This window comes from Pseudorasbora parva, chromosome 2, assembly GCF_024679245.1.
Source record: "Pseudorasbora parva isolate DD20220531a chromosome 2, ASM2467924v1, whole genome shotgun sequence".
In the NCBI taxonomy this organism is placed as follows: domain Eukaryota; kingdom Metazoa; phylum Chordata; class Actinopteri; order Cypriniformes; family Gobionidae; genus Pseudorasbora; species Pseudorasbora parva.
Genome location: NC_090173.1, coordinates 30,442,910 through 30,459,200, shown reverse-complemented (window position 1 = coordinate 30,459,200; position 16,291 = coordinate 30,442,910). Strand labels below are relative to the sequence as shown.

The following is a 16,291-nucleotide window of genomic DNA, read 5'->3' as shown; positions in this document are numbered from 1 at the left end:
GCCAATGTAATTATAAAGTTTGGAGGAGCCAGGAAATTTTTTAAGATAACTCTGATTGTATTCGTCTGAAAGAGTATGTCATGTACACCAAGGACGACTTGAGGGTGAGTAAATCATGGGAACATTTTTTTATTTTTGGGTGAACTATCCCTTAAATCTTACTGATGCCCCAAGAGAGAACATCTTGACAGGGGTGTAACATGATTGTAAAAGTATTTCATTGCATTAATTATACTGCTTATAGCTTTTCAGAATAAATAAAATGAGCAAATTTACAATTGTATCCTTCTTGCCGTCTAGTTGACTAAAGTTGATTAAGCTGACCCCCAATGCGGCACAATATGCAAAAACATGAGGTTGGATGTTGAATAAATCCTCCACGCTCTTGTCCATCTGCAATGCTGCCTCTGCTTTGAAACGAATGTGGACTTGCCATCATTTACCATCTGCCATGATGCTAAAGAAAGGAAGAAAGTCAAAAAGGAAGAAATGAAGACGGAAGGAAGACAGGAATGAGAAAAGAAAGGTATGAAGGGGAAAAGGAAGAAAGGAAGGAAGAAAAGGAAAAAGAAAGAAGGAAGAAAGAAAGGAAAAAAGAAAGGAAGTTTAATGTATTAATGTATTGACGGTTGTGATCCAATGTAATGCATATGATAGTAACACTGCTGATAGTCAATTTAACATGTTTTTTAATTGTTAATAACGTTATTAATAAAAGGAGGTATGGGTTTTGTGGGTGTGCTAACATGCAGGCTGCGGCCAATCAAATTCTGCTTGATTCAGTGATATTGGAATACTTGACCTTCCCAACTGCTCGTTTCCCAGGAAGACTTCTCAATCCAATCCAATTAGCCTAACAGTGTGTCACCACTACACCGGCTCTGAGCACTATAAACACACAGCTGGAAGCCTCTCTCACACGCATAGACAGATATTCACACATAGTTCATTTAGTTTAAGCGTAATTAATGTGTTCTGTTTTTCTTCTTCTTTTTTTCTCTCTTTCTGATATGTTCTTAGAGAGTGAATGAGGTATTTTAAGTTCTGGACCTTGAGGATATAATTTTATAATGTTTATAATTTAAGGACTGCAATGACATATGTATCATGTTTATAAGATAATATTGAACTTGAAAGTCAATGTGTTGTTTTAAATGAATTTTGGTGCATGCTGTTGTATGGTTGTGTAACAGCGCCCTCGCGTGGACTGCATTGTACAGGTCAGTTTACCCCTAAAAAAAAAAATTACTCGATTTTATACATGCAAGCAGATACAACAACACTTTGTTGTATGTAAGAAAGAAAGAAAGAAAGAAAGAAAGAAAGAAAGAAAGAAAGAAAGAAAGAAAGAAAGAAAGAAAGAAAGAAAGAAAGAAAGAAAGAAAGAAAGAAAGAAAGAAAGAAAGAAAGAAAGAAAGAAAACTTTCAAGTAGCCTACATTTCATCTGAAAATGTTACCTTTAAACTGGCTTTTTCTATTCTTACATTTCTTGAATTTCTGTCACAAAAAAACTAAATTTGGCACCATAGGCTATAGAACCTCATTGAACACTTTTTCCCCAAAGAGTGAACTTAAATTATTCTTTATATGCCTAATGCATTGTTTATAGTATAGTTTTTTGTTGTTGTTGTTGTTGTTGAATGTTGTAAATGTTTTTTAAAGAAGTCTCTTCTGCTCAGCAAGGCTGCATTTATTTGATTAATATACAGGTGTAAAGAGTACCTAAAAACAACACCAGTACAGATAAGATTCCTTACAGAGAAAATTACAATTACAGGTTACAGGTCGAAGTCAGCAATTCCTAGTACTGAATGTAGGCTCAGAGATGCACTAGTGCTCAACACCAAGACATGCCAGTGAAAATAAGAAACTAAGGGATAATTATTATTGTGCAAGAGTATTAGGAAAGGAAGAACAAACTGAAAACTTATATGTAAAAATTCCACTATGGATATATTCCAAACAGAATTTTGTAACAAGTCAAGAAAATGAAAAGTATTTTTAACCTTCAGGAGAGCAGGATGACAGATAGGATTTTAAAGGAACCTCAACATTGCCAAAGGCTACAGCACTGAAAATCACCCAAAATACTTGTAAATCAATTTATTACATGTATTATGGAATCAATTTAAGGAATCCTCATTGAATGAAAGTATCAGTTTCTTTAAAAAAACAAAACAAAAGGATTTGTACTGACCCAAACATTCGAATGGTAGTATGTATAACCTATAATAAATTAATTATCAATAAGCATAAGCATATTAGGCATAATAATCAGCATTAAAATTCAGGGAAGACAATTGGACTACATTTTATTTGATGGGGGCGGTAGGGGACCTAGAAAATGGGTAGGGGGGCACTGGCCCAAAAAAGGTTGAGAACCACTGGTTTATACGATCTCACTTCGCCCTCCATTTTCAATAGAATTAAGAACATTTGACTTTAGTCATTTTAAAGGCATAGTTCACCCAAAAATAAGAATTCTCAAAATGTATTTATTATTATGAATTTCTTGTTTCTGCAGAACACAAAAGAAGATATTTGAACAGTTGATGGGCCTATTGACTTCCATAGTATTGTGGAACAATACTATGGAGGTCAATGAGGTCCACGAACTCCTTGGCTACCAATATTCTTCAAGTTATATTACTTTGTGTTATTTGCCTTTAAGAATCTATCCGAAAACGTGGAACCGAGAAGCTCTACACGAGTTTGCGTACAGTGCCCTCGCATGGAAGGACCAAATAGCTACATTATCCCAAAAAGCATGTGAGCAGCTGTGGAATGTTAGAATGAGTCATCACCAGTACCCATACAATGCGCCATTGATAAGGGCCGGCGTTGACGACTGAAAACACTCACGAAAAACACTTTTACATTTTAGCTCAGAGTAGCCTTTATTATGTGCTGAGGGGGTGGAGCAATGAAAATGGAAAAAAGAAAGCGAAACTTAAATTTCCGTCCGGAGCAAACACAAAAGATTTCCTTCTTTCTCCACTCAGTTGGACCAGTTTCGTCACCAGCAGAGCTTTAATTTCATCTGTAGACTACACTGAAAAAGGCTATACGATGGACACCAGGTGTGTACATTAATTGTTTGTTATCTAAGATAAGATCATTTAAAATCTGTTCACACTCATATTTAGCCTATAGGTTTTAATTAAACAAAGGTATACGCACAAAATAAAAAGCTGTCAGAATCTAATTAAACAAAGAAGAAAAAAAGACAGTCGACACAACTTAAATTCTATTTTTAAGAACTCGTGAATTAAACACGTTATAAACCAGTTTGAGGATTTTTAAAGAATCAATACTGTTTACACATAAATGCCTCTAAATAGTACGAGTGTGCAATGTCGTGGAATGTATACGCAAAAACTCATTTTGACGTGTATATGATACGCTGTTTTTCGCGTGCATATGATACGCACTTTATGGCGTATATATGACACTCTTGGGTAGGTTGGCTGGTGGGGCGTATATATGACACACTCTTGGGTAGGTTTAGGGCTGGTGGGGCGTATATATGACACGCTCTTGGGTAGGTTTAGGGTAGTGGGGCGTATATATGACACGCTCTTGGGTAGGTTTAGGGTGGTGGGGGTTCGTATGTATAATACGCCATAAAATGCGTGTCATATGCACGCGAAAAACAGCGAGTTTTGGCGTATACATTCCACGACATTGCACATTACAAAACCACACAATAGAATGCAGAAAATCAAGTTGGCTAATTTGCTAGTTAATCGTTCCATCAGTTTTGCTAGGGGTGTGTAGAGATTTTATGTAGGCCAAATGCTAAATCTCTTCTTTAGGGTTGTGCAGCTTCAAAATGTTATAACCAGTTTAAAATAATGCATTACAATATTGCGTTATCTGTAAAAATAAATAAAAAATAAAATAAATAAAGGCTAGTTATTTAGGTACTTTAATTTTTTTTTTGGAAAGTAATTATGTTTACTTTTGCATAACTTTTTGCATTCACTCTTGCATTACTCAGCTGGGCTGGTTGCTTGTTTGTATTAATAACAAAAAAGGTTTGTGAAGTCCAAATAAACCATACTATGAATACGTCGTCTGCATTTAACCCAACAAAGGTAGTGCACATACATTGTAGGAGCAGTGAGTAAAATGAACACACTGTAAACCGTACACACACCCAGTATTTTTGCTGTGGCGCCTGTCGAGCGATGGTGCCTGGCTCAAGAGCACCTCAGCCATTTCCTGCCGGTACTGGGAAATACCACCCGCAGGCCGCAGCGAGTAAAAATCGCACATATGCGAGTAGATGTTCACTCTGGGCGACTAAATAATATCTATCATTAGCCAATGGGTAATACATTTTTAGATTTTATTCGCCAGTGTGTGTGTGTTAGAGGATAAGAATAAAAGTGTGTGAGAGTTTCTCAGCTCATTTGAAGACGTACTGTAAACTCTATGAAGGCTCACAAGTCTCTCTCTCTCTCTCATTGACATTCAAAGGGTGGCGCGCGCGTGCACATGTGTATGTCTGTGCGCACGGTTTGCGCTTATATCGTCTGATCTTGCGGGCTATGTGTAATATAAAAATAATAGCCCAATCAATCGCTGGTGGATTAGACATAAATCATTGTGTTTGTTCGATAAAGACGTTTACGAGCCTTGTGATCGAGAGAATCATTCCGGTTGCCGCTTCTCCCTCACCTCTCTTCTCTATCTCTCCTCTCCCTGAACTGACAGGGGAGCTTAAGCTCATTAAATATGTAAATCTTATCTAATCCTAAGAACTTGGAATGAACTTGGAAGAGATGAAGACAAGGAGTCAGGAGTGTAATTAATTTAAATAAACATTTACTCACTAATAGTTTGCAGTTTCAAAAGGAGAAGCTTCAAGTCTCACAAGGAGTACGTAGGCCACGCTCCCTCTCTCACGTCTCGTTGCCCCGCCCTATCAACTTCAACTTAATTTATTTATAAAGCACTTTCAACGCCACAAGTGAAACCAAAGTGCTGTACAGGAGGTATAAAAGAAAAATTTAAAAATAAGCACAAAAACAATACAAACATATGACATATACAACTTACAAAGCATTATCAAAAGCTAAGGAAAACAAATACAGTAAGTTTTAAGCCCTCTCTGAAAAACACCCAATGAAGGACAGGTCTTTACAGACAGCGGAAGGTTGTTCCAAAGCCTAGGAGCTGCAAAAGAGAAAGCCCGGTCACCTTTACATTTTAAACGTGTTCGTGGAACCACAAGAAGCAACTGATTATTTGATAAGCTGGTGTACAATTAATCTCTTGACGCGCATGTGTTAACTGAACTCAACACCTGGACAAACACTCGAGTGGTGTGTGGATTCCAAGTTCAACACCTGTGATAGGCCAACTGCAGTGTAGAAATCTACAAACATGTCTGTGATTGGCTACTTTACTCACCGAAGCGAAACACGTTTGAAATGTAATCATTTGACGAGTGCAAATACAAATACAGGAAATAGCAAATGTAAATCATATTATTCATTTTGAATGATCATTTTGCTCCAAATGTTGCACACATGGTATGGAAAAAGTAAATTTAAATACTGAAATGCATTGCCATTTTACATATTGCATTGCAAATTCAATATTCCCACACATAGGCTTCCACACACACACACACACACACACACACAACGCTCATCTTTTCCTATGCCTGTTTTGATTTCAGCAAACCAGTTTGAGTGAATACTGTCAACATGATTAATATTCATTAACCCAGCAGCTCATAAATCCTTAGTGCTTTGTATATTGTTTAGTAGTAGAATTAGTATTATTATTATCTTATTATTATATTATCTTATTATTATATTATATTATATTACAGCTGGAGTTTATTGCTGTTTCTAAACGATGTCGTACTTACTACTATGTCTATTAGATCATACAACACACTGACAATGAATTGGCATCGTATGTTATATCGTCCCGCTTAGAGTGGGAAATATGACACCACAAAATACAAAATAAAAATGACACACACTATATTATATATACTATATATAGCAAAATCCTGGTGGGATTGAGCTATGCTGTGGAGAAGTGCAAGTTTACTGATACTTTGTTCAATTTAAATAAATAAATTTGCTTTGCAAGTTATTATGCATTTCCTTTGTATGTTTTGTATTGCCTGATATAGATGTTAAATGTAATTCATAATGGTCTGAAAGACACATTTTACTTGGTGAAATCTGCAAAAACCTTGATGTAACTAGTTACTTCCCAACACTGCTAGTGGTCAATCAATACAGATTTTTCAATGGCAATTTCTTAAAATTTTACAATTTAATATTTCTTGACACAATTGGCATGGATCAGTGCTAAATGATTGCTAAATCATGGAATAATTAAATGATTGTAAGAACAAAATCCAGCTATGTAAGTAAACAGTCCACAACAAACTAGTCAACAACTTAACCTAGATCTGAAAATCAACTTCACCAACTTAAATATGATTGTTACTACGTAAATTGCTCTGTTTTGATTCTATGACACAGGGAACAATTACAGGAGCTCCTGTCAGAGTATGTAATGGACACACTCATCTACATTCAGACAGTAAGGGACTTCTGTGACAAACAACAAAAATGGACCCTTCAGAGAGAGACAGAGCTGGAGGAGATCAGAGATATCAAGGACCAAGCAGACAAAGTCAGTCTTAAGTTTGATCATGTTCAGCGTTCCGAGAACAAAGCCAAGGCTTTTGGGCAATACCTGTGGAGTGGTTTAACTCAGGTCACAGCAGACTCCAGACTCCAAGAGCTGGAGAAGAAACTGGGTGCCGTCCTGAAGGACACACTTGAGGGGCTGGAGAAACTTGACCACTTCCTGGATGCAGTGGAGAAGCTCACTGTCACCTCACTGTTTGTCTTCACTGGACGGAGCTTCTTGCCTAAGGAAGAGAGTCCCGAATGTGTGCGATCAGTCATCACAGCTGCCAGAATGACCTCTCCTCTCCTCATCCACTTTAAACGAAATGCAGAAACCTTCTTCCTTCCTTCGCTAAGTAACTCGGACATCCTAGCCTTTCAATTAGACAAATACATACGTATCACAGGACAGATCTGTGAGAGAATGGAGAAAAAGTTAGTACTTACATTTGTGCAATGTTCATTTTTAAAGGAACATGCCGACTTTTTGGGACTTTATTTAGGAGTTAGATAAGTCTATACATTGTCATCTCTGTGCTAAACAAGGCTAGCGGTGGGTGCGTCAGACACACACACACACACACACACACACACACACACACACACACACACACACACACACACACACACACACACACACACACACACAGAGAGAGATGAGAATGGTATGTATGGACTTATTGTACTCCGGGGGATATGGTGAATAAGCTTAAGTCCCAAAAAGTCGGCGTGTTCCTTTAAAGGATAGTAATTTTATTATATAAACATGTTAATACATGCAAATAAAAAAAAAATAATCTCAGTGGCATTTAGTAAATCAACTAATTTGTAGGCTTAGTTCCAGATCAATAATTTGTACCCCACCCCACAGATCCAAGAGTTTTTTGTGGTCAGAAGATACCCATAGGTATGTACTATAAATATTAGGGTAAGATTTAAACATCTTCATTTTTCATCATAACCTATAAACCAATCTGAGTGGAATTCATAAATCTGAATTGAGTTTATTTCGTAACAATCTCAAAAATATAATCTAAATTTACACATCTTTCTTAATCTTACTGAAACTTTTTACAGATGTAAGAAGGCTGAGCCTGTAGTGAAGTTCAACCTGAACCTGAGTGAGGACTCCATGCAAAAAATGCTTGATCATTTGAAGCAGTTGTGCAAAATAAGGTGACACTTTTTATAATCTGAGGTTTTATCACACTCAGGTGCATTGTGAAAGACGGCTGTAAACTTTATATTTTCTCTTATTGTCTAGGATGGACCAGAACACAAAGCTGACCTTCATTTTTCAAGACCACGCTCTACACTTCATTGGTTTATTCAGTAAGCGTCACTCTAGAATGGAGAAGTTCCTGTCAGACCTAGAGGATAATGCAGTTCAGCTGGACAAGATGAAGATGGGGGCCAGTATCTCCACTGTGGCTGGCAGTTCGATTGGAATAGCAGGGGGAGTTTTGTCCATCGTTGGTCTTGCTCTTGCCCCCGTCACTGCAGGGGTGTCTTTGACTCTAACTCTGACAGGTGTTGGTCTGGGGGTGACCAGTGGGGTCAATAGTTTGGTCACCGGCATTACTGAAGCAGCAGTCAACAGTCACCATGGGAAAAATGCACAGGATATTTTCCAGAGATACATGGATGATGTGGGGAAGATTCTAGACTGTCTGGAGCAGGCCAGTAGTGAGGAGCGTATAGAGGAACCTAATGTTGTGAATATGTTTAAAGCAGGTAAGTTGATAGCTCGTGCCGGAGGAGTGGCCAAAGGTATTGACGCTCTGGTAGACGCTGCTTCAGCGGTTAAATTGCTCAAAACTGAGGAGGTGATTGCGACCGCAACCAAGGTCGGGCTCCAGGAGGCACAAAGTGCTCGCAGCATTCCCCAACTGGCTGCAGACCTTCCCGACATTGGGCAGCTGGCAAAAGGGACGCCACTAGCACTCTCAAAGTCTGCTAGAGCTGGTTTCATCACTCTAAATGCCCTTTTTATTGGCTTAGATGTCCTTTTTATTTGCAAAGACAGTATAAGTCTGGCCAAAGGGAGCAAGAGTGAGGTCTCTCAGCTCATCCGCTCCAGAGCAGCTCTGTGGAAATCTGAACTGGAGGCCTGGCAGAAGATGCATGATTCCTTATGCATAGGAATATGGAGTTTTAGGAAGAGTCAGGAAGTGTTGGAGCAACCTTTTCTTCCTTAAATAGCTTAAAAATGCATGTTTCAAGATTGAGAATGGCACATTCTTGAGATGAGCACATACACTACAGTTAGACCTGCTAAACAACTTAACACCTAAGGTTTCCCCCCCAACCTTTCTGGTTTGTTAATAATTCATGTTAATAAAATAAAAGCATTACTGAGCTCTTGACTGAGATACTGAGATCTTGATAAAGCTGAAAAAATGTATAGATGTGTACTTACACGGTTAAAAATCATATATTTAATTAAACATTTTTATTACACTCGTGTGTGTCTTATTTTTCAAAGCCTTATGATTCATAATGGACGTTTTTTATTTCAGATAAGTTGTCTGGTTACATCTCATTTGCATATCCCAGTGTAACCATCTGCTGTTTATCACGTGTTATTTGCTCGTAGGGCGTGAGAGTTTAAAGGGCTTCAGTTTAAACATTTACAGATTAAGTGATCTTATAAAAAGAGTGCATAAGCATAAAAGGAAATTGTGAGAGATGCAAGATGGTTGTAGAAGGAATGATTACAAAAGTCATATCTTGTGAAACTAACTTAGCTTTTTTAGCATTTTCACAGTAATTTTGACCAAAACAATTAAAAAAATAATGAATTAAATGCAGGAACCTTTTGTATATTAAAGGAACTTAAAATATCACAGGAAATCCCTTGTTTCACTTAAATTTAAAAGTGAAACCCCCAAACTGGTAAAAGTACGCAAAATTTTTTGGGAAATGTTATGATACATTTATTTAGCCTTGACAGAGGATTTTCACAAGGAATATGTTTTAACGCAAATCATTATAACAATATATTATGAGCTTTGATCATGTAGGCTAAATCATTAACAATAATTATATAAACAAAGTGCCTTAGCATGTTCATGTTCCTCATTTGTAAGTTGCTTTGGATGTCACAGGTTAACACATGAGTTGATGAGTTGATGATGGCCTGGCTTGTGGTGGTGAGTTGTGAAAGTTGCAGGGTTGGATACTACCGGAGGTCCTTTATCCTGAGGTCCTTTATATCACTCACTGTTGTTTGCAACTCTGAAGAAAGTTCCTTCTTTCACTGGAAGGCGGGTCATTGTTCGTATTGTCTCTAGCTGATCCTTTCTTTTCCCCATCTGTTGAAAACAAGAAAAACATACTAAGTGCTGCCGTTCGTGATTTGGCTGTTGGCAAGAAGCCGCAATTAATCAGAGTCTGATAAACTTGTCTATTTTAAGTGTTACTTACTTTTATATGTATTTTTCCAGTTACTTTGTCTGTTAGAAACATCTATCTATCTATCTATCTATCTATCTATCTATCTATCTATCTATCTATCTATCTATCTATCTATCTATCTATCTATCTATCTATCTATCTACCTATCTGTCCATCCATCCATCCATCCATCCAATCTTATTTGAACTGTTGGATGAGAACTGAACTGAGCTGAACGATTACATAATATAAACAGAACTACTTAATAGATAAAATAAATGTAATAATGGATGATCAGTTCTGTTCTGTTCAACAGAAATGAATCAACACTGAACAACAGCTGAAATGCACAATTTTCCTGTTAACACCAGAAAGCTGCTTTGAAACAATCTGTATTGTATAAAGTACTATATAAATAAAGGTGACTTGACTTAACAATTATATCCATTTTTGAGCCCACATTTTAGGAATATTGCTTTACCGTCCAGTATCTGTTGTTCTGTTCTCCTTCTTGACCTTCTTAACTCCTTTGCCTTCAATGCCTCTCTCACTCTCTGTATGTTCTCATCCCTCTTCTTACGGTCTTCCTCTAATCTTCTCTCCTCTTCTTTCTCCATTTCTCTGGCCTTTTCCAACACCTTCTCACTGCAGAGTATAGTCTCTCCATTGGTAGTCATCATTTTCGTGATCTTGGCCAGAAGTTCAGCTACCTGGTTCTCGCCTTCTTTGGTATTACTGTACAGAGCATGAAAACGGCCTCCACATTTCTTAACCAGCCTGTTTAGCTCCACGTTTAACTCCACTTCTTGCTTTAGGGTGGAACCACGTAACTGTTTTCTGTCTAAGACTGTGAAGAGCACCAAACTGTAACTCCAGGCTTCTGGACCAAAGAGCTCAACGTGTTCTTCCATGGCACGGTGCTCACGCTGGGAGAACGAGAATGACAGTGGTACCACCAGCAGCAGGGCATGGGCACCAGGCTGGCACAGACTCATACTCCTCATTATCTCCTTCTTCACTGTCCAAGCTGATGCAGAGGAGCCATTGACGTTGAACCATTCCCAACCTGGGGTGTCAACCACAAGAACCTGCTGTCCTCTCACCAGACCCTGACATGGGAAACTCACTCGAGTCTTTACCCCAACCTCATCAAATGCTTTTTTGCCCAGAATGGCATTACCAACTGCACTTTTCCCAGATTCTGTCACTCCAACCAGGACCAATCTCTGTTTAGGAGAGTTAAAAAGATCCATTCCTTGTTCTGTGGATACAAATATATAAACATGACAAAAAAAATTATTTTATTACAGTACTATAGGCCTAAATTTATATTTCTGGTGTTGAATTGCATATACAATTTTTGGATTACAGTGTTAACAAACTAATAGGGCACACATTTGTAAGTCATACATAAACGAAAGGTATATGTAAACATGGCGTAGTTTACATATTTGCATCTATAGCTCGTTTTGACTGGAAAGGTTGAAATAAATTTAATACTAAAGCCACTTAAGGAAAGCATATTTAAGCATAAATAATATGTTACTCTCCCACCTCCCCATATACGAGCAGTCTAATTTACCATAGACTGTGTTACATTGCATTTTGCGTTGCTTGGTTTTAATCAGTAGCAATGAAGACAGTAATAAAAAGGCTGCATGAATATCAGCTGCTGGCTATTGAAATGATTACTCCCTCGATAATAACTTTGTATAATGAGCACACACCAGGTCTGCAGACACTAATTGCTTCATTAGGTTTTTATTTGGAGCATGCCTTATCGATTTGAAGGTTTAACAGCGGTCTGTTTCATTAAGTGTTAGTAACTCTATTGACCAAACATCTGATGAATGTAACTTTTGCCTTATTTCACTGCCATGACTTGCCAAGCTGTTAGGTTAAATGTAATACACAACTTTTGGACTAAAAAGGTGTTATTGTACTGCTGGTTGTCACTAAAAACATCAGCATGACAGAATCCGAATTATAATCTAATTACAAATACATATCCTAATATCGCTAAAAAAAAAACTCTTAAGAAAATGTAGTAAAATTGGTAAGATGAGTAAAAGGAAATAGTCTACCTACAGTTACGGAGGCTATTGGTATTGTGCAATATAGTCCCTGACAAAAGTCTTGTCGCTTATCTATTTTGTAGAAATACCTGATATTAACCTGACTTTTAATTAATCAATTGGTGTTAGAAATAGCTCATATGAAAAGCTAAAACCCTCCCAAATGATGTTTAATGCACTGAAATAAATAATTTTCACAGAAGAAATATTTATCATTGAATCAAGACAGAAAGGTCAAATTTTGGCAAGACAAAAGTTTTGTCACCTATACAGAAATGTAACAAATTTACAGCAAATACAAAAATATGTCAGCAAATTAAGTTGTGGCGCTGTAAGATCCAAATTTAATATCTTGTATGACTTCCATGAGCTTTAAGGACTGCATCCATGCGGTTTGGCAAGGATTCATACAATTTATTGATGAAGTCATCAGGAATAGCTAAGAAAGCAGTCTTGCATGCCTCCCAGAGTTCATCAATATTCTTTGGTTTCGTCTTCCATGCGTCCTCTTTCATCCTACCCCACATATGCTCAATGATGTTCATGTCTGGTGACTGGGCTGGCCAATCCTGGAGCATCTTGAGCCCCGTTTCCACCAAAATTACCCGGAACAATTTGTACCAGGAACTTTTTTTACAGGAACTTTTCTCCCCCCCAGACCTGCAGCTGTCTGCGTTTCGACCGCGATAAAGTTCCGAGAAGATTAGGCAAATTAGTCCGGTGATGTAGGACTGCACGCGACTGTTCCTCCAAGCCAGTGACGGACCAGGGCTGTCACTTTTTATTCGATATTCGAATATGCATTCGAAGATGACGTGAAATATCCGAACTATAAATAAACTATCCGGTTTTTAAAGTGCCATGTAGCGCAATTTTTTTTTTACTGTCGGTGCGTTTACATGGAGCACTGTAATCAGTTTAAAAGTCCAATCTGAAGGAAAATGCTCCATATAAACACCTCAATCGTAATAAAAATGCCCAAACTGAATGAAATTGTAATCGTTTTGAGATGGGTGGATAAATCTTTTCATGAATCGATCAAACGAAACATTTCACCATGTAAATGACCTGACCGGATTACTTTTGAGTGTGCGTCCTTATGTGACAACAGCGCGCGCCTTCACCACTGAAGAGCACACGTCGTGCTCATGCACCAAGCATGTTGACAAGAGAGGAAAATACATTTTTCTGAGGGATAATCTTTTTATTTCATAAGAAGTTATGAAGATAATGTTGGCATAATGACACTGTCCCTAAGCCTATGTAAGCAAACAATCAACTTCTTCAACTGCACCTGACATTAGAATTATTTTTTTCTGAGATGATTATTACACTTTACAACAAATGAATAGCTTTTATAAAACCGTAAAGTCCTGGTGGCCGTTGAGAGTTGCTATGGCATCCGTAAACACATTCCAGCTGCTGGAGATGACGGCGTTGTAGATAATTGAATATATTCGAATGCCTTGCTTGATATTTGATATCCGTTCGAATTAGATTTTTTTCAAAAATGACAGCCCTAGCGGACAGTAATCATTTTGTGTGTACCGATTGAAAGATTTAGTGGATTTAGTTATTATAAGCTATTTATTTGTTTAAATAATCATCTCAGAAAAAATAATAATTCTTCTGTCAGGCGCAGTTAAAGTAAAAAACTGCCTGGGGCAATATACGCTGTGTCATTACTCCAACATTATCTTCATTATCTTATAACTTACGAAATAAAAAGTTAACCCCTCAGAAAAATTAACTTTCCTCTCTTGTCAACATGAGCGCGGCGTGTAAGACTTTTAAAAATGCCGAGTTGAACCTAAAGGCTGCGTGAGCTCAACCAATCAGCATGTTCAGCGCCCAAGTCCCGCCCTCGAAAGTTCCTGAACTTTGAAAAAGTACTACCCCGCGAGCAGGGCCGTTTGGAGGGGGAAATATTTACCCGGAACTTCATTTATACCCTGGTTCCTGCGGTCTAAACACACGAAGTACCACCCAAAGTTCCTAGTTCCTGGGTAAAGTTCCTGTGGTGGAAACGGGGCTTTGATCTTCTTCGCCTTGGGGAACTTTGATGTGGAGATGGAAGTATGCGATGGAGCACCGTCCTGCTGCAGAATTTGGCCTCTTTTATGGTTGGGAATATAAGAGGTAGCTAAGATTTCTTGGTATTTTAGACTATTGATGTTGCCTTCCACCCTGCAGATCTCTCGCACACCCCCATACTGGATGTAACCCCAGACCATGATTTTTCCGCCACCAAACTTCACTGTTTTCCGGGTGAATCTCGGATCCATTCAGGCTTCAGTAGGTCTCCTGCAATATTTGCGGCGACTGTGGTGTAATTCAACTGAAGATTCATCTGAAAAATCCACCTTCTGCCACTTTTCCAGCGTCCATCCTTTAAGCAGGCTGTGGGCCTTGGCAAATGCCACACGGTTTTTCAATTGTCTTTTGTTTAGTGCTTGCTTCTGGGCACTGATTCGACCATGGAGGCCATTTCGAGACAGAATCCTACAAACTGTTCTGGTTGACTCAGGGACTTCAGGTGACCAGGTCTAGTGGAGCTCTGCTGCAGTGGAAAATGGGCTGCCCTTGGATTTTCGAGCCAACAAACGGTCCTCTCAAGCAGTTGTCTTGCGGGGTCTGCCTGACCTGGGCTTGTCAAAAACGTCTCCAGTCTCTTCAAAACTTTTTTTTATCCTCTGTACTTGACGCTGAGACACATTGAAGGTGTCTGCCACATCAGCAGTGGATCTGGTCTTCAGCCTCTTGATAATCAAAACTTTAGTCTCTGGGTGAATCTTAGGCATGTTTGCAGAGGTCTAGTTGCAGTTGATGTGAAGGTATAGTGTACTGGGGTTATTTTTATACACACTTGAGACTTAATTGATCCAATATTAGTCACAGGGGAAGCTCATATGACAAGGTGACAACACTTATGTCTTTGCAAAAATTGACTCAATGGGCTTTACCAAGCTGTTAATATTAGAATACTTTTTGAAAGTTTAGTTTTTCACTGAAACATTATCACAAAAGCTGGTGGGATTAAAATGAGCCATTTCTTGTAAAAATATCTTGATTAGAAATATATTTCAGCGGCACTTTAGGTCAATTTGTTCACAAGCGACAAGACTTTTGTCAGGGACTGTATGGTATTAGGCATTTTATTTTACTTTATTGTGAAAGTTACAAGGTGCACAATATTGGTTTACGATAGGTCAACTATTTTAAGTTGGCGGATCATTTCAAAATTGGGCTAAAAACCTGGTATTGTGTTTAGTTGTGCTATAGAAATAAAAGTATGTCAATGTGTATCTGTGGCAGATAAACAGCTACATTGTACATTGAAAGCATGGTAATCCGTGCTTTTACCTGTGGTTACACACACACACACACACACCCATGTTTGTTTTTGTGACTTATGGGGACATTCCATAGGCGTAATGGTTTTTATACTGTACAAACTGTATTTTCTATCCCCCTACACTGCCCCTGCCCCTAAACATCACAGGAAACATTCTGCATTTTTACTTTCTCAAAACACCTGTATGATTTCTCATCCTGTATGATTTATAAGCATTTTGAAAAGTGGGGACATGGCCAATGTCCTAATTTTTCACCCTCTCCTTGTATTATCTATGTCATACCCATATACCCATATCCTCATATGGCACAAAAACATGCCCCCACACACACACACACGCGCACAAAAACAGTTTAACTTATTATGCTAGAACTTGTACATCTAGAGTTTACTGACCGTGATTGCGTGATACTTCCATTTCATCCATTCTCGTCCAGCTTGTTCAGTGTTTCCCAGTCAAATGTAATGCTCTCTATAATTTTTATTTATTATTTCCTGATAACTTACAGCAGAAATGATTGGACTGGGACATATTTCATCTGTCCTCTTATCTAAATATTGTTTTCTTGTCAGTGCAATCCTGTGTCAGTTGTCATCAGGCTGTGTTTACAATCTATTTTACTGTCATATCCAAAGTACAAGTCTGTTGTATTATTGGACATTTAAGAAATTAGGTACAAAAAAAATATTGTCAATTTGTCTTATTGTTTCAACAATATAATCACATGGAAAAATAGAAAATTCAAAAAACTTTTTTTCTGGGGGCCCAGGAGGATTGTAGCAAATTAAGTCAGTG

At 38.0% G+C, this 16,291-nt stretch overlaps 2 protein-coding genes across 2 annotated transcripts; one reads left to right on the top strand and one right to left on the bottom strand.

The window, feature by feature from the left end:
* Positions 1 to 2,775: 2,775 nt before the first annotated feature.
* Positions 2,776 to 9,129, top strand: apol (apolipoprotein L). The gene is made up of 5 exons (XM_067415143.1): positions 2,776 to 3,081; positions 6,517 to 7,104; positions 7,541 to 7,576; positions 7,747 to 7,845; positions 7,934 to 9,129. The coding sequence occupies exons 1-5, from the start codon at positions 3,071 to 3,073 to the stop codon at positions 8,865 to 8,867; spliced, it is 1,668 nt and encodes a 555-aa protein (XP_067271244.1). The 5' UTR covers positions 2,776 to 3,070; the 3' UTR covers positions 8,868 to 9,129.
* A 123-nt stretch (positions 9,130 to 9,252) lies between these two features.
* LOC137039865 (GTPase IMAP family member 7) lies at positions 9,253 to 16,271 on the bottom strand. Its single transcript, XM_067415155.1, has 3 exons — positions 15,892 to 16,271; positions 10,547 to 11,326; positions 9,253 to 9,983 (listed from the first exon to the last, which is right to left on the bottom strand). Exons 1-3 carry the CDS (start codon positions 15,920 to 15,922, stop codon positions 9,889 to 9,891), a joined length of 906 nt encoding a protein of 301 aa, XP_067271256.1. The 5' UTR covers positions 15,923 to 16,271; the 3' UTR covers positions 9,253 to 9,888.
* Positions 16,272 to 16,291: the final 20 nt, after the last annotated feature.